This window comes from Prinia subflava, chromosome 5, assembly GCF_021018805.1.
Source record: "Prinia subflava isolate CZ2003 ecotype Zambia chromosome 5, Cam_Psub_1.2, whole genome shotgun sequence".
NCBI lineage: Eukaryota > Metazoa > Chordata > Aves > Passeriformes > Cisticolidae > Prinia > Prinia subflava.
The window spans coordinates 51,957,785-51,979,153 of record NC_086251.1 but is presented as its reverse complement, the minus strand read 5'-3'; the positions used below and the strand labels follow the sequence as shown (position 1 = coordinate 51,979,153).

At 40.3% G+C, this 21,369-nt stretch overlaps 1 protein-coding gene across 1 annotated transcript in view; it reads left to right on the top strand.

Moving 5' to 3' along the window:
* BEGAIN (brain enriched guanylate kinase associated) overlaps positions 1-21,369 on the top strand; it is a 53,418-nt gene that overhangs the window by 25,277 nt on the left and 6,772 nt on the right. The window contains exon 2 of the mRNA XM_063397359.1: positions 18,992-19,099. Coding sequence (XP_063253429.1) covers positions 18,992-19,099 — 108 coding nt within the window. The remainder of the gene's footprint in view (positions 1-18,991; positions 19,100-21,369) is intronic.

Below are 21,369 nucleotides of genomic sequence, written 5' to 3'. Positions count from 1 at the left end.
CTTCTGCAGTCAATAGGAATGGATTAGCACTTTCAGCGTCAGATAGAATTTGATGCTGAATCAATTTCTTAGGAAAACTGTCACTCCACTGGCTGCAGCCACTTTACTGAGCAGCAAAGGCCATTTTCTCCCCTCTTTCCTCAGACATGTGCCCACCCACAAGCAGGACAAAACTGTGCTCTCAAACTAATGAAAAAAATATGTTATAAATCGGGGATTGCCCACTGGAGGTGCCAAAAAGCAATAAAATTCTGGCTTGATTAGTCAATCATAGCTGGAAAAATCATTTGGTTTCAGATGTCTCTTGTGAGGCATTTTTAGAGAACAAGACCATGATGAGGCCATCTGGAATACAATATGCAGTCTCGGGCATCCAGATGCAAGGAAGATTAATTTAGTTTGTAACAGAACTACAATAATCAAGGAAATGAAGAATTTATCTTCTGAAATGAGATTAAAAGATGCTGGCTTGTGTGGCCTAAGAGAGTAAAGGTCGTGGGGATTCTGATTGTTTTCTATAAACTCATCAGTCTAAGCTCCTGTAAACTTAGCAGAGACTAAAAGCTATTTAGACTAAAAGACACTGCTGCTGCAATAACAAATGGATACTCATTAGCCTTTAATAAATTTAGCCTGAGTATTAGACAAAGGTAGCAAACCCCCAGAGGACTAGAACAACTTTTATTAGGCTCAGTTCCACATAGCCTATTCACATTGATGCTGCAGTGTGATCAGTTTAGGGCCAGCATTTCCAGCCCAGCAGGGAGAGGGAGTCCTTAACTCACGGGGTCCTCTGCAGTCCAATGCACCTTTGGCCTCCACCATTTCTCCTTGGCAGCTGAGCATTTTCTCAGCACAGCTCTGTATTCAGTGCCTTTCTATGGGTAGTGACAGACTTCCAAAGCCCTTTGTGCTTCATGGAGACAAAGGCCAAATCTTTGGAAGAGTTCTGCAGTTGTAGGACTTCTGTCCTTGGATCCGCACACTCCAGCATGGTGACTCGACGGCAGATGATGGCTTTTCTTTCACATCATGTGCTCTTTCAGGGACCATGTTCTGCACCAGAAGTGAAAATAAAGGCTTGCTGAGGGCTTACAACAAAAATAATTAAGCTAGAGGAATCCACAGAGTATTTCACAGAAGCCAGGGAGTCAGCTGAAAGCCAGCTGGCTGCAGGCTGAGTCTGGCTAAGGCAAAAGTGGCAGAGGCTGAATTGTTTGGAAAGAGGAGGTAGTGATGGGAGAGAGGGTAAAGCAAAGAAAATAGGAAGGCTAAGAGGAGATACCAAGAGTTACCAACATACTCATTTTTAATACGGAATTATTATATCCAGACAAAGACAGAGAAATTCCTAAAATAGAGCACAAAAAGTAATTTTTCCTCTTCTGAGCATGACCGTGTAACCACACATAGACAAGCATCAGCATCTCTGAGACAGCACAGATCTCCTGAGCAAGGCAACACTCCACACCTATCACTCTTGAGCTCTGTTCACACAAAATGTATATATATTAACTGACATATCACAAACCTGACAGATTTTCCAGCAGCTGATGAGGTCAAAGAATTCTCTGTCTTTGGCAAGAGTCATGCTTTGAGGAATAATTCAAAAGAATGATGCAGATGTGGAAGCACAAATCCTAAAGGGCTCTCCTAACCAAAAAAAAAAACCCCCAAAAAAAAAACCAGGCTCCTTTCTACTAGAACATATTATTTGACTCAGGTATGCTTAGGCTGATCCCCACTGACCCTGGGATCTGTTCATTTTTCTTCTTACATGACATTTTGCTCTTTACTCGGGTTCTGATTAATGAATACACCTCCCAAGCACTACTACAATACTAGGGAAAGCAGTAACATCCCATCAATAAATGTCTATTAATTTTAGTGAACAATTATCCCTGTAGTGCCTATATATGTCATAACACCATATGGCACCTGCTTTTTTTCTTCCAGTATTACTGTCATCATTGATATTGTTTTCAATTTTTTTCTTAAAGGGCAAACCTCATTTTTCTTGTCCTGATCTCAACAGGCATTTGAAAATGTAGAAGCACTAATTAGCTCCTCTGCACTCTCATGCCATTCATTTTCCAAATATATTCAGTGCTTGTTAACTCTTGATTTCCCATAGTTAGGATCCTGCTCAGTTTAATATGTAGAGTAACAGAGATTGGGGCCTGGTAGTAAATACCATCAAGAAGTTTTATTGTGTGTAATTGGGAGGTGCAAAATGAACACATTATCTATTCTGACTCGCTTTTCAGTTCTGACTCTTATCCAGCACTTCTTCCCAGCAGTCAGGAGGTGGCATCATCTGCAATCACTAAAGAAATAGCCAGTCATATCTTTTCCCACTTTCAGGAGTGCCATGAAAAGTGCCTTTAAAAATGAAATTGGAGAGAGGAGAGAAATTACCATCAGTGTTATGAAAAGGAGGGATTTTACTCACACACACTCTCATGCACACACTTGATTTTTTAATTTGGAAATTCATGTTCATCCTGAAAACAAATGGTACAATAATAAAATGGTTCTCTCATCAGCTCTGTTCTGGCACCATAATTTATCCCAGTGAGATTGTTGATTTGGAAACCTCTCTTGAAAGAAATGTGGTGCATTTCATTCATGCATTCAGTTTTAAGCCTGACCTGATAGCAGATATTTAAGATAGCAAATTCCATTTTTTAAAATTGATTTGTCCTTTGCATTTTGAAATACAGATCAGAGTTTTTATAGTGTCAATTTGAAGAAAAGCTTATAGTAACAGATTAATAATGTAAAATGAGCCTTAGAGATAATCCCTGAATATTTTAATATGTTCAGGCCACTTTATTTAAGCAACACTACAACAACAACAAGAAGAAATACACATCTGTACTAGATAGTCTTTGAGGTCCCTTCCAGGCATTTCTGTGACCTTCCAGAGGTGTAAAAGTTGATCAAGTGATATGAGGTGTGTATCTTCTGTTCAGTGGTTTACTGACTGAAGCTTGAACATAAGCCATAACTTAAGCTTTACTTCCTACACCTGGACATCACATAATCTTTAAAACCCTGACCTGAGACAAGGTACAGGGCTCTATCTGGGCATAGAGTTTGAACTTGCAAGGTTCTGCTTCCACATCTTCCTTCCTATTCAGAGAGCACTTGAGCATCTTGAACTGCTGATCTGATGCTGCTCCACACCTTCCAAATAATCCCTTAACAGAGTTTAGGTGTTCTTGAGATGTCTTTTCTTAGACTAGAAATGCAAATATGATTCCAACCTTCATTCTCCAAAATTAGAAAGGAGTCACCATCAGTTCTACTGTGTATTTAACACACTGCTAGAGGCAGCTGCAAAGGTGGATGAAGATGAATGCAAACTGCAGAAGTCTCCTTGTAGGACTGTTTTCAATGATTGTGATTAGAATTTGGATTTGTAAGGGCACAGCAGTGAAAAAGGGAGGTATAGATTGCAGTTCCACAGCAGCAGACTGATATCATAGAACTCTTTAAATAATGCATCTAGAAGCTGAGTCACCTGTAGTAGAAACATTTTAGTCTGGTGCATAATTCAGGAGCTTTTTTTCCCATAAAGAATACATTAAGATTTTCAATTCTAAGCTTCTAACAAGTCCGTGGCCACCTGACAGTGACAAACAGTGACAAATGACATTTTGTACAGCTAAGAGATCTCACTGTTTCACTTGCATTTTTCATTTCCACTTCTCCTATGGTCCATCCACCCTCATGACAATGACCTGGCTCTAAGCCCCATTCAAGGGCAGTCATCTTCTCTCTGAGGCTGGCAGGGGGTAACCCCTGACAAGGACTTCCCAGGAAAGACAGGACAGGCTGATACGTTCACTCAAAGCAGAGCACCACAGCTCCAAGGCCTCAAAAGAGGCCAAGCCCCAGCACTAGGCAGGCTGCCCTGGTGATGCCCCTCAGCCCCCAGGAGCACTGAGATGCCTCCAGGGTGGCTCCTACTGAGCCAGGACCTGCAGAGGACACGTGTCAGACTCAGCCTGCTCCAGCCAGACAACAATCTTCTCATGAAGTGTCAGCTTCAGATTTCTGCAGGTTCTTCTGGAAGTTATTTACCTATAGAAAACCTACCTATAGAAAATTTGTATTCTTCAAGCACAGGAATTGCTGACTGAAATGTTTATGGCACAAGCTAGATGGATCAGAGGAGTGATCACCGTGGTCTTCTTGATGGTTTACAAAAACTATTAAAAAACCCAAACTGTTTTGACTGAGTTGGCCAATTTATGAATTCCTGGATCTTCACACAGACAGATCTAGAGAACCTAAAATCTGCCATGGCATCTCCTGCCAGCTCTTAAGCTGCATCTTTGTTAGCTATCAAATAGCAATTAAGACATTGCTTAGAATCAACCTTCTGTATCTAATCTGCTGGAAAATATGGATTTTGAAATCCTGCCAGAGTGGTAGGAAGTGTTTCTGTACCTTCCAGTAGTGCCTGGTTTTACCACCAAAAGCAGTTAGCACAGGCTGTGATGAGGTTTAAATAGTATAGCTCTTCTATTGCCTTCAATGAAAGCGTTTTTTCCTCCTACCTATGTGGATTAAAATATACTTCAAGAAATTTAAAATATCTATATTAAGTTATCTCTTCCTAGAATGGTTTAAAATAAATTGAGAGAGAAGCAAACTGTTGTGTTGCTGATGACTTTACACATTTACTGGAGTTAGAGTCTGGAGCACACCAGAAGGTTTCCTTACCACAGCAGGTTAAAGGAGATTTTTAAAAGTGTTTATTCAGAATGTACTGGATCTCCTTATCTCTTAGAACAACTCTTATGACTTCTGATGAAACTTGAGACTAGTGCAGAGGCCAACATCACTTTCTAGCTGTCAGCTTGCCTGAAGTTTGACCTCTTACCCAAAATATACTCAAGGATGAGGAAAGTATTCATTTCATTCTCTTATTTTTGAGTGACATAACAAGAAAGGATATTTGTTCAGATTCAAAGATGGAGCTCAAAATTTGGATAAAAGAAACATTTTAACAACCAGAGATTTTGTTTAAAGCCTTGATACAAATTTCTTATCGCTAATGAGCATCAACACAGCTCCTCAGTGTCCATCCACATTAGCACATTTCTCTCAATAAATAAACCTCAGTAGCAAAAGCAAATTATATCTGCACTCTTCAAGCATAAGATGTTATGACAGGAAGCATTTAAAAAAGGAACAGTAAATTAGATGTCAATTTTAAAGACAACTAGTACATACAATGTACTACATTGTGTGGAGGATAAATTCAAACAGAACAATGTGGAAATACAAGGAAAACAAAAGTCAACAAACCAGATCATAAACAAAAGTCTTAAACTGATGGCTGAGGACAAAAAAAGACTAATTAGATTGAAAAATTCACTGAATTTAAAACTGTGTTCCTAGATACACTTTTGAACAACAGTGAGATGGAAGGAACTAGAAGACAGTCAACAGGACCAGAAGGAAATGGGCTTTTGTAGAGTGGTGCATTTGGGTCTGGCTTCTAATCTTCAGTTTTGTGGGGTCTACTCTCAACTCAATTTCATCCTCAACTATGATTAAAAAGAGTCTCTCTAAAGTTCCTTCCTTGAGGTCAAAGCCCTAAGGATTAAAGTGTGTTCATAACTGTGAGTCTATTCTTTTTGTTTCTCTTCTGACAGGTTCAGGGGCCTAACATCCTGCCCAATATTTATGTTTTCCATAAACCAGTAAATCTAGTTCTTCATGGTGAAAAAGGACTTGGTTAAGGCATTAAACCTCATTTTCTTAATGGCAGAGAACAGTTTACCTACAAGGCTCCCCAGGCTTTTTGTATTCTTTTGGCAAGAAGGAAATAATTGTCAAATTATTTCAGTGTCTCTGATTGAAAAAGAATCCCTAAAGAAGTGGAAAATAAATGCAAATTACTAAAAGAGAGAAAAAATAATTAATTTTAATATTGTGTGTTTACCAGGAAGTTTTGTAGTTTTCATTTTGTTTTGGGGTTTGGGTTTTGTTTTTCTCAGTTTCCAGAGAGCTCTCTCTGAAGGTAAATGAATCAGTTATAAGCACCAACTAATTTTCAAATCAATGGCACCTGACTGATACCACAGTTAAGAAAATAAATCAAGGATGCCACAATTAGAGCAGGAAGTTCATTATGGACAGTTTTAATCTCATCCAGGAAAATCTGGATGTTTTCCAGAAGAAATTTCCAAAATCTCTCTATGGAGCACCCAGATATTCACTAAATGCTTCTGCTGTTGGGTACCTCAGCCCTCAAGGACAATTGTGCTGGGCTAAGTTCCCCACATTGTCCCTCTGGCTGTGTGTAGTCCAAAGGTGCAAAGCTCCCTCCTGGCTGTACAGTAGCTTTAATGTGCTTCTTGCACCAGGCTGGCAAGGAAATGTCTCATTCTGACCTAACTGGGCCATTTCGTGGCACTTCAAGTCCTTGCCTTGCCACGTGAGCCAGAAAACAGATGAGCACCTTTCCCTCTTCACTTGGCTGCCCTTGGTGGGAGGCAGAGCCCTTGTGCCACTCTTTGCTTTAAGGCTCAACATTTTTTTTACTACAGATTGCGACTTCCAAAGTCAATGGAAGCTACAGACAATGTTCAGCAATGTGTCTTAGAGAACACTTGCAAAATCCTTCTTATATAGAACAGGAGCCTACATAAATTTCCACCTAAGATTCATAAAAGAACCAGCTGAACAGATTCCCAGCTTCCTACTCCAAACTAAATTAGAAATACATTCTAATGTGTTAAAGTTAAATGTGATGTTCATTTAAAATAAGACTCTGAATGTAGAGATAATTCTGAACCGACTGTACCAACATCCAAGAGGTCAAGCATAGAATGGAGCAAATAGAGGTTGTAGAAACACAAAATCATTGTCTATGTTGTTCAGCTACTGGAAAATTAAATCAAAAGAGTATAAATAATGGAAGTCAATATATTTTTATGAAAAATTATTAAGTGAACCACAATTTCTTTTGTAAAGGCAATTGAGTAGATGAATTTGGATAGTAAGAATTGACAAGTACCACTTCATATGATTGTGATTACTACATAAATATGATACAATATCAAAAGCAGTTAGCAGAAAGGTTGCAGTAAAAGTCACCCCAAAAAGTAGCAGGCACTGTGGTGTTTCCATTTAAGAGAGTCTGTTCAGAGGGCTGGATCAGGACAGCTCAGTGATTGGTAGAGATCTCAGCACAAACCAGTGTTCTCAACAGTGCCCTAAAAGCAAACACAAAATTATTGCTGATAAAATGAGATTAAAAAGATTAGCAATGTTGTTAAATGTTGATAAGCAGATCAATTCAAATGACCACTGCCTTCCATAAGATGTTCCCATTCAGTCAAAATATGTTTTTCCACAGATATTTAAAAGCATTAAATCTATGAGGGTGCTTTGCAGACCATAATGCAAAAAATGGGAGGAAGAAGTAAAGGGAATGGGGTTGTGCTCTGGAAAGGAGGGACTCAGGAAAGGTCACCGACTCTGAAAGTCAGGCTGGTTGAACAACTCCACATGAACACCCGGCAGCAAGCCATGACAAAAATAACAAAAGTAATATTTGTATAACCATGACAGAAGTGAATAGAGCAGAGCGATAATTTTGCCATTGTTTCAGACAAAATAAAGTCCAATTCGAAGACAGCAGTTGAGGTTCTGATATTGACAGTTTTTAGAGGGTTTGCAAAATGATTCAAGTTGTCTGAAAATTGGAAAGACTGAGAAGTAAAGAAGCTGCCTCAGCAAGAAGCTCAGGCATGCCTCAGCTCACATGTCTTGTGCAGTGAAGAAAGAAAACTGACGAATATAAATGTCTTCACAGAGAGAAAATGCTAAATATCAGACAGCTTTTTAATCAGGCAAAACAAGAAGTACGCTCAGGATCCAGACCTGTTCAAAGGGGGAAAGCTTTTAGCACATGCAGAGGCATAGAGCTCCTGGTATCCAGGGAAATAGCATATCCTTCATTTCTTGAGGTTTTCCCATCAAACAGGTCATTACCTTCAACTTACTGAAAGCCTGTCTCAGCTAGATTCACATTAGTTGCAAAATGTCTTCATGCTGCTCTTCCCTGGGGACAGATACAGACCCAGAAAAGCAAGTTTCCCATGAATTACTAGATTTATGTCTTGGGAGATATGGATTCAGTCCTTGCCTCTGCCAAACATGATCTGTGTGTCATTGAGCTGGTTACTCAGAGTAAGCTTCATTTTACCTAGTTTTAGATATTTACATGCTAGACATCCATTTTGCATGTGTATGTCTGCAGCATTATTATCCTCAGCATCTTTGTCAGCCAGTGGAGAGAAGCAGGCACCATTGGAGAGCTGCTCCTCCAAAAAAAAAATCACCATACAATGAGGAATTTCATGCTTGGAGGAAATCTCTGTGCTGATTGAGTGAAGGCAGGAAGGTGGCTGGCTTAGACCCAGACAGTGACACCCCTGACATATAAATTAGGGGAGGTTTGCTTTAGCCTCTTCTCAAGAGGACATTAATATCTCTAAGCTGCTGTGAAAATAATACCTTAGAGACTTAATATTATTAGGAAATATATGAATAGCTATAATAAATGGAATTAAGAATTTACAGTGTTCAAATTTTTGCTGGGCTCCAGGGCAAAAGAAAACTGAATCTTGGGATGTCATTGGAAAATATTTAAACTGAGAGCCAGAGCTCTGAATGCCATGGAGAAATACTGAGGATATTGAATCCATGTACATGGTTCTTAATGGAAAAAATAGTTTAAAATATCTCTTTCCTAAACAAAGGGCTTTTCAATTTTAAAGGGTTATTTTTGGCCAGTCTGGCTTTCAGGATGGTCAAAGCTGTGCCAGCACAGCTGATGGGGTCATGAACTGTTATGTGGCAGCAAAGGCCTTTTAAACCAGATTCAATACTGAAAAAAAAAATAAAATAAAGATTGTGGAATTACAATATAACTCAGGATAGTTAAGGAGGTAAATGAAATTTCAGCAAAGTTCAAATGGCACAGAGGAGAGGAGTGCTGATTCAAGACAGCTGATCTGATGACATGGAACAAAGATTGTGATATTTCTCTTGATCCAAAGGTAGTCTCTCCCATCTACACAAACTCTGGAGGCAACAGCTGAAATGACCATCCTGAACACCAACACAAGAAACACACTGCAGTGAGTTTCCTATCTGCTTGTTCACAAAAATATATCCATCTTTAATTTTCTTTGGATTTGATCCCAGCAGTCAGATGGGAAGGAAGTGTTGCACTTTCCTTATAGTAAAATTTCATCAGTTAAAGCAAGCAATCCATTTTCCAGCCTTTCCTTCTGCCAGGAGAGTTTACTCCTCAAGCACTAGTGAGCAGAAGCAGTGTCCCCACTGTGGGGATCAAAGGTGGCTCTGTCCCTCAAAGTCTCATATGAGCACAACCTGCAGCAAACAGAAAAAAAACCCTGCAGCCCTCTGGACCAGTTCCACCTGCCCCTCCCTGCAGGGTGCCTCAGCAATTCCAGAGTCACAATTAAATTCATACTAAAAATAACTGCAACAACAACCCCCCAAACTGCATTAGGAGACAATGACTCGAGTAACCTATTAGCAGGGTTGGAAGTAAAATTCTATCTTTGCTCAAAGAATTTGCATAGTGGCTGTTTTCTTTTCTATGCCTTTTTTTTTTTTTTTTTTTTTTTTTTTTTTTTTTTTTTTTTGGCAATAGTTATTTAATGTAGTCATTATAGTTGGTTATGGCAGTTTGAATTGGAATGCTGCCAAAAAGATACTATTTAGCAGGGTCTGAGCAGCTGGATGTTTGAAAAGAGTATTATATTTTAATGGATCTCCCCTGCTTTGCCTTCAAAAGAGCTTATAAGGATTTTCTCAAAATATTCCAAGGATCTGGGGTTGATTGGGGTGGAAGGGAAACAGCAAACCTTAAATACCTTTGCCCAACATGAGATTTCACAAAGTAAATAGCAGAGATATATTGTAATAAAAAAGGAGAGGCTAATTCACACAGAAAAGACACAAGTACAATGTTTATTTCCTGTACTACACTTACAATTTTTCAGACAGCTTACCAAATCTTCCCAATCAATATCCCAGCATTGATTGATCCCAGCATCCCATTGATGTTTCAATGTATGTTAAACAGATATAAGAGATTAGGCAAACAGAATATAAAGACGTGCACACACTGGACATGGATGTATTTAGAAAGATCAAAATCCACAAGCCAAGAGCCCAAGATGTGGAGCAGTGAGGAGAGAGAAGCCTAAGCCTGCATTATAACAACAATGCAGCAATAATCCTAAAGGCAGCTTTGCCACTGTGACAGGCTCTGTGGGGAGGGCAGAGCTGCTGGGCTGGCTCTGGGCTGCTCAGAGTCCACCAAGCAGAGCTTGGGAAAAAATCCAGCTCATCACAGGTCTTCACTGCAAGAAAGGATTCTGTGCACTCAAGTGCAAGGATGAACCCAGAGAGGAAAAGTCAGCCTTGCCACAGGACTGGGATATATCAGAGAGCAATTTTCTGAGAGAGAAGTACTTTAGCTCCCAAGAGAGCATTTAGATAAACCATTCTTTTAGTCACAGGGGGAAAGGAAGGGACTTTCAAAATTTTCTTCCACACAACTAATTATTAAAAGAAAGTGTCAGAAGGTGACAGGAAATGTGAATTTCAAAATTCCTAGAGCAGAATAAATTATTAAAGAGTAAAGTATTGTAAATAATCTAGCCCTTACTATTTTAGTAAGGAAATTTTATATTTTATATTTTAGTTGGGAAATTGTCCTTGTTTAGGCAGTCAACTCTAATTATAATTCACTTGCATATTAAAATAATCTGCAGTTAATATGAATGAATATTCCAAAGTTCAGAATACGACATTTTTCCACCTAGACCATTTTACTTCTTTACTCCTAGAAATTAATGCCACCTCCTCTTTCTAGAACCATCTAAGTAGTTCGTTTAAGTAGCATCCAGTCTCCAGTAACTTCATTTCCACAGAGGAGCCTTTGTGGCTGGAAAGTTTGAATGCCACGCAATCAGTCCTTGGAGTGACGGCTTCAAGCTACAAGGCTGAAGAGCCTACCTTGTGTGGCTGCAGCAGTGGAACTTCTCCTTTTCTACCCATCCACACAACTTCTTTTTCTTTTTGCAAAGTGTTTTGCTCTTTACCACTAGGTTAGCTGAGGTCTCCACTTCTTTCATATCACTGTGACTATATAATTCTTTTAAACTATTTTGCTGAGCTCCTAGGAGGAGTTACAAAATAAAATTAAAAAAAAAAAAATTAAGCTGTGGGCAAGGACAGATAATCCAGTCTCTTCTTGAGCCAACCCAAGGGTCATACATCTGTCACTTCCTTTTATCCCATGTGTTCATCATGAGAAAGGCCTGTCACATTGGAATAATGTTCTTGCCACTATCTTCTTTATGTGGAAGAACTTCAACATGAGATAGATTTTTGCAGTAGGTAAAGCCTAAGGCAAAAGATACATCAACATATTTTCTCTGACCTGCCCAGAAAAATGGGTATTTCCAAATCCATAGTGCCATACATTTGTCTCTGAAGAACGCAGCCTTGTGTGCAACCTTGGCAGCTTGGCAACATAAAATCACTTTAAATAAATATCTAATATTCTGTAGGATAAATATAATGAATTAGTCATTGCTCCTTACCACACTGTAGCAGCATTCCTGAAAGCCAGGCTCTATTAGCATTTTGAAGAGGCATTGAGACAAGGATGGGTGTTCTGGGGATTACTGCAGTGGGAAGCAAAGATGAGACAGTGGTAGGTGATGAAGTGCAACCAGAATGCTGCCACATCCTCTACATAGATCCCTACACATTCCTGCAGTTTTGTTTGTAACTTGATAAAGAATTACCTCATAAATCTGCTGAACATTTGGCTCTTTTCCCCTTTTGCTTGTAAAGATACACATTCTTAAATAGACTTGTGGGTTCAGTGAATCTGTAAATGAACAGCTCCTTTGGATACTCACTTTACTGTTAAACCAAAATAAGATTGTTATGCAAAGAAGTAAAACTAAAAATTTAATGTATATTAAATGTTGCTTTCATGCTGCAATTATCAGCACCAAATCCTACACTCCAAGGATCATGTTGTGAACTGGTATCAGTTGACACAGTCTCATTACTCATTGAAAAGTCTTTCATTATTATTTGCTCTTCTGGTCTTGTCAGTTCACTCATTTTATTACAGTTTCTGCCCATGGGTGCAAGTGAGTGTGAGTAGGGGGGAGATCCACTGCTCTTCACTGGCAGATAAACTCACACAGCACAAAGACAAACAGACAGTCTGCCATAAAAACATGAAGATCTGCAGAGCAGAAACTAACATGCTTAAAATCAGGAATTACTGCAGAGAATATTCAGTAATTCCTGCAAATTTAAACCATCTTTTGCTTCTTTGTGAGCCAATTGATAAAACAAGTTATGCATATGGTCTGCAGGGAAGTACTGCAAATAGCGCAGCTATTAACTTTCAGAGTTACAGGAGGAAAAAAGGTTTTATTTCCACCACATTTCTCATTCTTCTTGGCTATAACCCTGGCCTAGCCAGGCCCACCACCACATATGTTTCTATTTAAGACTCTGCTGACAAGTGATCCCTCGGTTTGAAGGCTGCCTTGCTCAGCTGAGACCATCACACACCTGCACGGGAAGAGGAGTGCACCTTGAAGTAATCCACATTAGTACCCTCTGCAACAGTGAAGAGTTTCCATACCTGCTGGAAGAGATCATTGCATAATGTCCCAATCTTCCATTCCACAAAGAATGGCAGCTTTTATTAATTTCCCACCAGAGTATGAGATATGTACTGACAGATGCTATAAACCAAGTTCATCCTCACTCATCGTTGAAGTGCTGTTGTTGAACTATTACTGAGAATGCGTCTGGGGACCCCTTTTTGGTGATAGATAACACACTCACTTTCTCCATGATTGCTGTAATTATCAGTAATAACTAGGTGTTGCATCACTGACTCCAGAGGACATGAATTCACATGCACCAAGTAAAATTTGGGCTCTGTTTGAAGTCTTGATGTAATACCAGGGAAAAACAAGTGAATATGTACTGCATTCCATGCATACTTGTTCTCTATTTTATTACCACCTAGAGATGCATTAATTATTTCTTAAATTATCTCTCCATAAAAATAAGAGCATTTACTTATATGCAAATATCAGCATTTGCTAATAACAGAAATTTAAACTATCATTTCATAGCCACCCCAGTTATCACAGCAGTCCAGTGAGATGTGGTAGCCACACTCACAGAAGGACAGAATGGTTGAGGTTTGAAGAACATTTGGGCATCATCTATTTCAAACTCCCTGCTCAAACACCTACAGCAGGTCATCAAGGACCATGTCCAGACAGTTTTTTAATATCTCCAGGAGGGGAAACTCTACAATATGTCTGGGCAACCATTTTCAGTGCTCAGTCACTCTCAACAGTTAAAGAGTTTTCTATGTTCAGACAGCACTGCTTGAGTTTCACGTGTTGTGCCACTGGTATTGTGCCCATTCCTTCTTGTCCTGTCACTGGGCACCTCTGAAGAGAGCGTGGCTCTGCCCTCTTTGCACCCTCCTTTTGGATCTTTATCCACATTTGATGAGATCCCCCTCAAGCTGTTTTTTCTCCAGGCTAAACAGTCCCAGCTCTCTCAGCCTTTCCTCAGAACAGAGATGCTCCAATCCCCTCATTGTCTTCCTGGCCATTTCCTAGACTCCCTCCAGTAAGTCCTTACCCACCTGTACTGAGGAACCTGCACTGGGCACAGCCCCCTGGCTGTGGCCACAGCAGTGCTGAAGGGAGGAATCATCTCCCTCAACTTGCTGGCAACACTGCCTAATGCAGCCCAGGGTTACCTCTGGCCTTCTTTGCAGCAAGGAATCACACTGCTGGCTTGTGTTCAACTTGGTTTCCAGCAGGACCTCCCAATCCTTTTCTGAAAAGCTGCAGTGTGTGCTGGGTGGCCCCAGGCATGCATCGGTGGAAGGGGTTGCTCCTCCCCAGGTGCAGGATTTTGCACCTCTCCTCCTTGAAATTCCTGCAGTTCCTGTCAGGCCATTTCTCCAGCCTGTGAGGTTCCTGGGCAGCACCACTCCTCCCAGTTTGTCATCTTCAACTGCTCAGTTTTGTTCTTTGCAAGGTGATTTCAATGAGATTATAAAATATCACCATAAAACATACAGATTTTGCTTTGAAAGTACATCCCCCCTTGTATAGTCGGCACTTGTTTGCTGACTACAATCCACAGAACAGTAAACCCCCTGCATTTTCTTAGCAGATACCTCAAAGCATAAACAGTGAAAAGATTGTGACTGCTGGTCTAGGAGAAAAGTACTGAGTTAACAGTGTTACACTGGTCCACAAAGTGGGGTTTTTCTCTTGTCAGAGTGTGGTGTTCCTCCTGGACAAGTAGGGTAGTAGAGAAAAAAGGGAACAAAATTCTGCCTGTATTCTTCATCCCAAAGCATTGTAGTAAACCTCTGTCAAGGCATTCAGGATGGGATACCAATATCACTCTGGTGGTATTGGTAGCAGAAAAAGTCTCTCCTGTTCTCTCTGTCTGTAATTTGGGCATTACTTATTAAGAAGAATTTCCAAAGGAATACAGCTGGCCACTAATTCCTTGCTGGTCAGTACTACCATTACATTATTGTTTGTAAGACCTTTACTGAAGCATTGAAATTGCATCCATGGAAATGGCCCTTAGAGAAACATCAGGATTCACTTTGCTGTGTTTGAAAAGTCTGACATTTCCACAGACCAGCACTTCCCATTTGCAAATCTGAGGCTGCTTTCCAAAGGTCTCTCCACATCAGAGCTCCCTCAGGACAGCAGAGATGACAAGAAGCAGCCAAGCTTTGACTAATAGGCTGACACTGCTTTATGGTAGGACACCCTCCAGCTGCTGGAAAGCAATGAAGGGAGACTGAAACATTACCAGAGAGAGAGAGAGCCTTTTAGCTTGCCCATTTCTGCTGAAGGACTAGAGTAGGAACAGTTATGGATTCACTAATATGCAAGATAAGCAGATCTTTCCATCCAGCTTTTGTTACTTTTAAAGATAACATTATCTATTAATTATTTCATGCTGAATCAACCTACCAGAATTCTTTTTGTCCCACTTGTATCATAGATTTGAGATGTAGGGACTAGATGGCACCAAACACTTTTGAAAGCATCAACTTATATTTTTATGGATCTATAAATATATGAGGGCTGTTTTCATTGTGATGGGTATGAATTATTAAAAAGGACCCAAGGTTCCAGACATATATTATATATTTGATTATATAATTTGGTTCCTTTGTGAAGAACAGATATTCAAACCTTTCCTCAGACCTGTAAGGAAGCACTGAGGGTCATGCTAATTCCAGGATAGGAGCAAGGTGCCCTCAGCCTAGGTGCTGTGATTGCTGGAGCCACCAGGCAGAACAAATTTCATCTGACTCAGATGTGGGCACATGACTGTGGTTCTCTTGTGTTAGTCAGACACTAGAGAGCTGTATTCTCGTGTGCTGGCTCTGTGTCAAGGGATGAGGGAGGCAGGAGATGCACAGAGCTGACTCAACAAAGATTTCTGAGCAAGGATCCACCAGCCTCTCAGCCCACTGCAGTCTGTAGCTCTGGCATTTTGGAGTGGACTTCAGGACCCCTCAGCCCAGCTGCAAACCATTGGCATATCAATAGCACCACTGATTTAATTCACTACTGAGTTTTGAGAGACAGGGTATCAGCACCTGCAGAGCAGAAAGCAGTGCCAAAAGGAGGGAGGAGGGGTCACCAGCCTTCTGGAAGAGTAGGAGGACACAGCTTCCATAAGCTACCAGAAATAGAGGGATCTGCCAAAAGTGGTTACTAGTAAAATAAGCATTTATATTTGCAACTCATGATCACAGCATTGATATTATGATTCCCACCCTCCTTTCGTGCCTCTCTGACAATCTGATGCTGAAAATTTGATTGCTTGACTGCAACTAGAGGGCTCAAAGTTGCAGCCTGCAGTGACCAGCAATCCCTCTAATGCAGTGATTCAACAGCACCATAGTCTCTTCCAGCTGCACTGTTCCCCCATAGATGGTGTCAGGATTGAGCTTTTGTCCTCTTGCACACACAATAAGGTCTGGCTGGAGCCCTCAACTTCCAAAGATGGATACACAGTGTGTGGCCAGTATGCCAAAGGATTTCAGTGTCCTGCCCACCTTTAGGCTTCCTCATTTTGCCACATTGAAACACTCTTGGCTCATGCTAATGGCACTAATTTCAAGAGAAAGATGTGAACTAGTAACGGTGGAGAAGATTGGGACTGGTCTTTCCTCCTTATTCCCTCTTCTCCACAGCACTTCTGAGGTGTTTATTACTTTGGTGTCCACCTGCTGACATGTATAGTATAAATTTGAACTGAGGTGAGTGTTACCCTTCAACAAATAAATAATATCTTTTAAAGTCACACTTGAGCAGATACAAAGTCTGGGAAACACCATCCAAATGTTATCATAAGTGAAATAAAATGAAATCACATTTCAGCCAGATTCAGCATTACTCAAATGCAGTGTAAAGTAGTGCTTCCAATGCTTGAATCTTCTGCCTTTTATTAATTTCTCTCCTGAAAACTGCAAATCCTTGATCAGATATTTATCTCCTGAAATGCAAAATAGAATGAGTAAAGTTCAATTTGGCTAGGCAAGAGCAACAGTTACTGAGATCAGAGGGATTGAGAGCAACAGATTTTCACAAATCAGCTGTCCTGGCATGACAACTGGACATGCAAGGACTGATAAGATCTTCCATACAAATGGTTATTTGGAAGATTATGTCTGTACTCAGCAGACCTGGGTCCTTCAAAAGCATGAAATGACTTAGAAAATTGAGGGGACATATTTTTTGTGGGTACTTAGGTGGTCACTTGTCTACCTCATTACACAGTTAAATACCTCTGAAAATGTAATCTTCAGTCATAGTCTCAAAGGAGACAGATTTTTAGAAGTGCACAGATGGCCAGGAGGTTTACAAAGTGCTTGGTTGTTTAGTTCACTATAAAATCAATGAGAGTTAAGGGTCTCATATAAAACCACGTTGATCTGCCTAATTAAAAACCACAGCCCTGTGTCTGGTTAAAATCAGTAAGGTTGGAGCCTTGCAAGCTCTCAAAGCTACACTTTGGGCTTCTGTGAGGTAGTCCCCAGGCAGGAGAGCCTGATCAATGGGAACGGGGAGGGGAGAGGTGTCAAGCCTGAGCCAGCCTCCAGGCACAGCTGGGCTGTCACGACAGAGGGCTGGGAACTGCAGGGAGCAGACACTCCATGGAAAACTGGCACTAAAATAGGCCAGCCCAGACCTTCACAAAGACACCTCTGCACAGTTTAAAGCAAACTGTGGGTTTGCTGAGACCATTTGAGAAGGTGTTTTTCTTTAAATAGCAGCTTAGGATGAGAGCTGCCACTTCCAATTTAATCACGTTCCTTTAATACAAGCTGGTGCTCTGCAGCTGGATAATTAACCTTGATATTCATTCGGACTTCAAAACACCCAATTCCCATTGCTGTCAATTAGCTGGTGAGGTCAAGTGTGTGTTGATAGAAGATTTTTGTGTGACCCTGGCAATACAGGATTTGGGAAATTTCAGTCCCTCAGAACCAAAAATGGGAAGTGACACACAGAATCACAGAATGGTTGAGGTTGGAAGGCACCACTTCACTTCTAGTGAAGTGGATCCACTAGATCCACTTGGAGATCTAGTCCTACCTCCCTGCTCAAATAGAGAACTCTGGAGCACTTTACTCAGAATTGTGTCCAGGGAGATTTTTAGTACCTCCTCAGCCTCGATAGGCACCTGCTCCATTGCTGAGCCACCCTCACAGTACAGAATTCCTTCCTCATATTCAGGTGAACTTCGCATGTTCCAGTTTCCACCTGTTGCCTCTTGTCCTATTGCTCAGCACCACTGAGAGTGTGAATCTGTCACTGGATTGAGTCCACTAAACAAAACAGATGTATGTTAGGTTTTACCCTACTTTCAGCTCTTATGACAATGCACCTTTCTAAAAGACCTTAATTTTCAAACCTTCATGTTGCAGCTCTGAGTGCACAGAAGATGACTTGATCTCAGAGTACTCGGAAGCTACCATACTTTTAAACACCAATGTAAGGCTGGAGGCAGGGTTATAAATGACTGGTACACAATGATTTTTGATATGAGAGGCAGTACAATAAACACTGGGAATCAAAATGAGACAAAACGTGGGAAGGGCCACTAGCATTTCATTCTTTCCACTGATTTCTTTGCATTTATAATAAAGAGTTACATCTTACTGGTAACAAGATTAAATTAGTGGGCAGAAAGAAATTAGAATCAGACTGTTTTCCTGATACGCCACAGTGGGTTGTGTTCTGCTAATGAGTGTTAACCCTGCAATCAGTTAAACATTCACCTTGAGAAATGAACAACCTTAATCATGGCTTTTAAATCAACTACAACAGTCAACAGCTAAAATAAAATTGGCTCAAACATAACTGCTTTTCTTTTTAAATATTGTTTTTCCTTCCTTATGAGGATGGGACATAACAGCATAGGTGAAACTTTTCTGTTGTAAAAGAGCAGCTGCAATCCCTTCCATGTTAGAGACCCTGTCCTGTGACTAAGAAGGGATGTATAGGCTGATGCTCAATATGATGCTTTTGCATAGCCTAACTACAGCCTTTTGTGAAGGTTCCTAATGTGAACTCAATCTGAGTTCCTAATGTGAACTCAATCTATATTTCTAAAGGACTTTACCTCATCTCCTAAGTACAAATAGCAAAATAAAGGATAAAATAAATAAGGGGGAGAGGGAAGAAAGAAAAAAGAAATGTTGATCTGTTGTGTTCTCTCCAGATTTGAGAATGACATCAACCTGTGGGCCTTTATCTGAAATATTCTGACAGTAGAAGAAACACTGACCACTCCATTTTCTACACAGGGTCAACATTATGAAGAGGAAAAACGGGCTTTGAGCCATGAAATAATTGCACTCAATAATCACTTAATAGAAGCCAAGGTGACGATAGATAAGTTGTCAGAAGACAATGTAAGTATTTAATTATGAACTGTATTCATTTTGAGATTATATTCAGAAACAAATTAGGTCTTGAACTTCCCATGGAATTATAGAATAATATTTTATGTTTGTATAAAATGTAACTTGTTACCTCAACCGTTTAAATTTATGTCTGTTTGTTCCCATCATTTTGTAAATCCAGCTCTCCTTATGTTATGAGGTTGTGGTGAGAATTTTCATTGATATTTTTTTCTTTATATCCAGCCTGAAACTGATGAAAAAATATTCTAAGAAATGGTAATATCCCCGCATTAATTTTGCCATCAGTACAGCAAACTGGTGCAAGCACATGGTCAGAGCTCTTGCAGGGACGTGTGGAGTGAGGACTCATTGGAAGTATTTTAGGCACAGTGTAGAGCCCTACATTTCCTGCAATTCTTTGATCTTTTGCTCCCCAAAAAGCCCAGCACAAGCAAGCTGTGCCGGCAGAAGGCAGGACTGACCCAGCCTGGTCCCTCAGACCACTCCTGCAGGGAGCAGGAGCCAGGCTTCCCCCGGCAGTTGTTCATGTGTAAAATTGTACCTATCTCTATGTGGGACAAAACTGGGAACATCTCTGGCAATTGTCACCCTCCATCTCATTAAACACTGCTGAAAAATGGCATGAGTAGTGCAGCTGGCAACAAGCTCATTAAATCCTTCCTGAGACAAACCTACAAAGACAGCAGAGAGGAATATTGCAGGCATTTAGTTCATTATTGTGCCATTCCTTCCACATTTAATAAAAAATTCATCTATGGAAGACATGTTTCTGTTAGCACTTATTTTCCAGCATCTTATGTTCAATCTTCCCATATTTCACATGAACTCTTAATCATAGCTGGGAGCATTTGATCTCATTAAAATGCCTGTTGATGTGAACTCTGCCTGTGCAATTAACAGCTTTCCAACTGAAACACAAAGTTCCCAGTCTGACCCTCACTTTTACAGAAGTTGAGTTGAAAGAAGAGTGACTTCATAACTCTAACAGCTATAAGTAATGGAGTGTGCTAAAAGTAATGGGCTACATCCGGGTTTTGGAACCACAGGTATACCTCCAGACTAATTCAGCTGAAATCAGTGGAGTTATTTCTGATTTCAAATAGAGGTGGAAAAAAATTGCAGCACTCTTCCTTTAAGTATGCATGCATTTATACTACTTCATGGAGTCAGGTCTGAACCCACATTTGAAGTGTTTTCAGTATTCATAGTTTTACTGTGAGCACTAGAATATGGTGCAGAGGCCTCAAATCCAGTACCACTGCTTCAGCCTTGAGGGTGGATCAGACAAAGTTCTGCCCTTGCAGAGCTTGAGAAAATTGCATGAAATTAAGTCAGGGGAGTTTTAGGTTGGATATCAGGAAAAGGTTCTTTATCCAGAGGGTAGTTGGGCTGGAGCAGGCTCCCCAGGGCAGTGGTCACAGCACCAAGCCTGACAGAGCTCAAGAAGAGTTTGGACAATGCTCTCAGGCACAGGGCGTGACTCTTGGGGATGGTCCTGTGCAGGGCAAGGAGTTGGACTTGATGATCCTTGTGGGTCCCTTCCAGCTCAGGATAATCTATCATTATGTGTAGTATCACTAATAAAAATAAAAGTTATATTCCAAATTTTAAAATAAAGGACTACAAAACAAACCACTAATATTATACCAAATAAGTACAGAATTGATAAGCTGAAGAATCCTACATGGGGAGAATGTTTTTGTCTCAGCAATATTTCTTTCTTCAATTATATTTCCCCTCTCTCATCTGACAGAAATGTAAAACTAAGCTCTTGATACAAAAACACATTTTAAACTGTGGGAAACACTTCTGGCATTAATTGCCAGTTATTGTTCTAGTTGCCACAGATATGGCTGGTTTCCATTCAGGCAAGCATTAAAGCAGAGAAAGTCACCCCACTCACATGGCTTGGCCCAGCAGGTTGAGAACGAAGTACACGTGGCACATGTAGCTCACATGTAATTTTTCTGTAGTAATTTTTAAAGCTGCTAAAAATAAAGTGTCAGAAATGCTTTTCGTACTCTCCATGACAACCACTGCGCAGAAAGAGAGGCACAGAGCTTTTGAAGAAAGGATTAGGTTCTGGAGAGATACCACTTGTGTGTGCCTGGAAATTCCATATGGGACTCAGAGTACCTGTCAGTGCTGCACATTGTACAGCAATATATATTGGGTTTAATGTGCATGCAACATATCAAAACACGTGCACGTGTAATGGAGTTTACTTCTAAATTGAATTCTTGGGTTCTTTTTCAGGA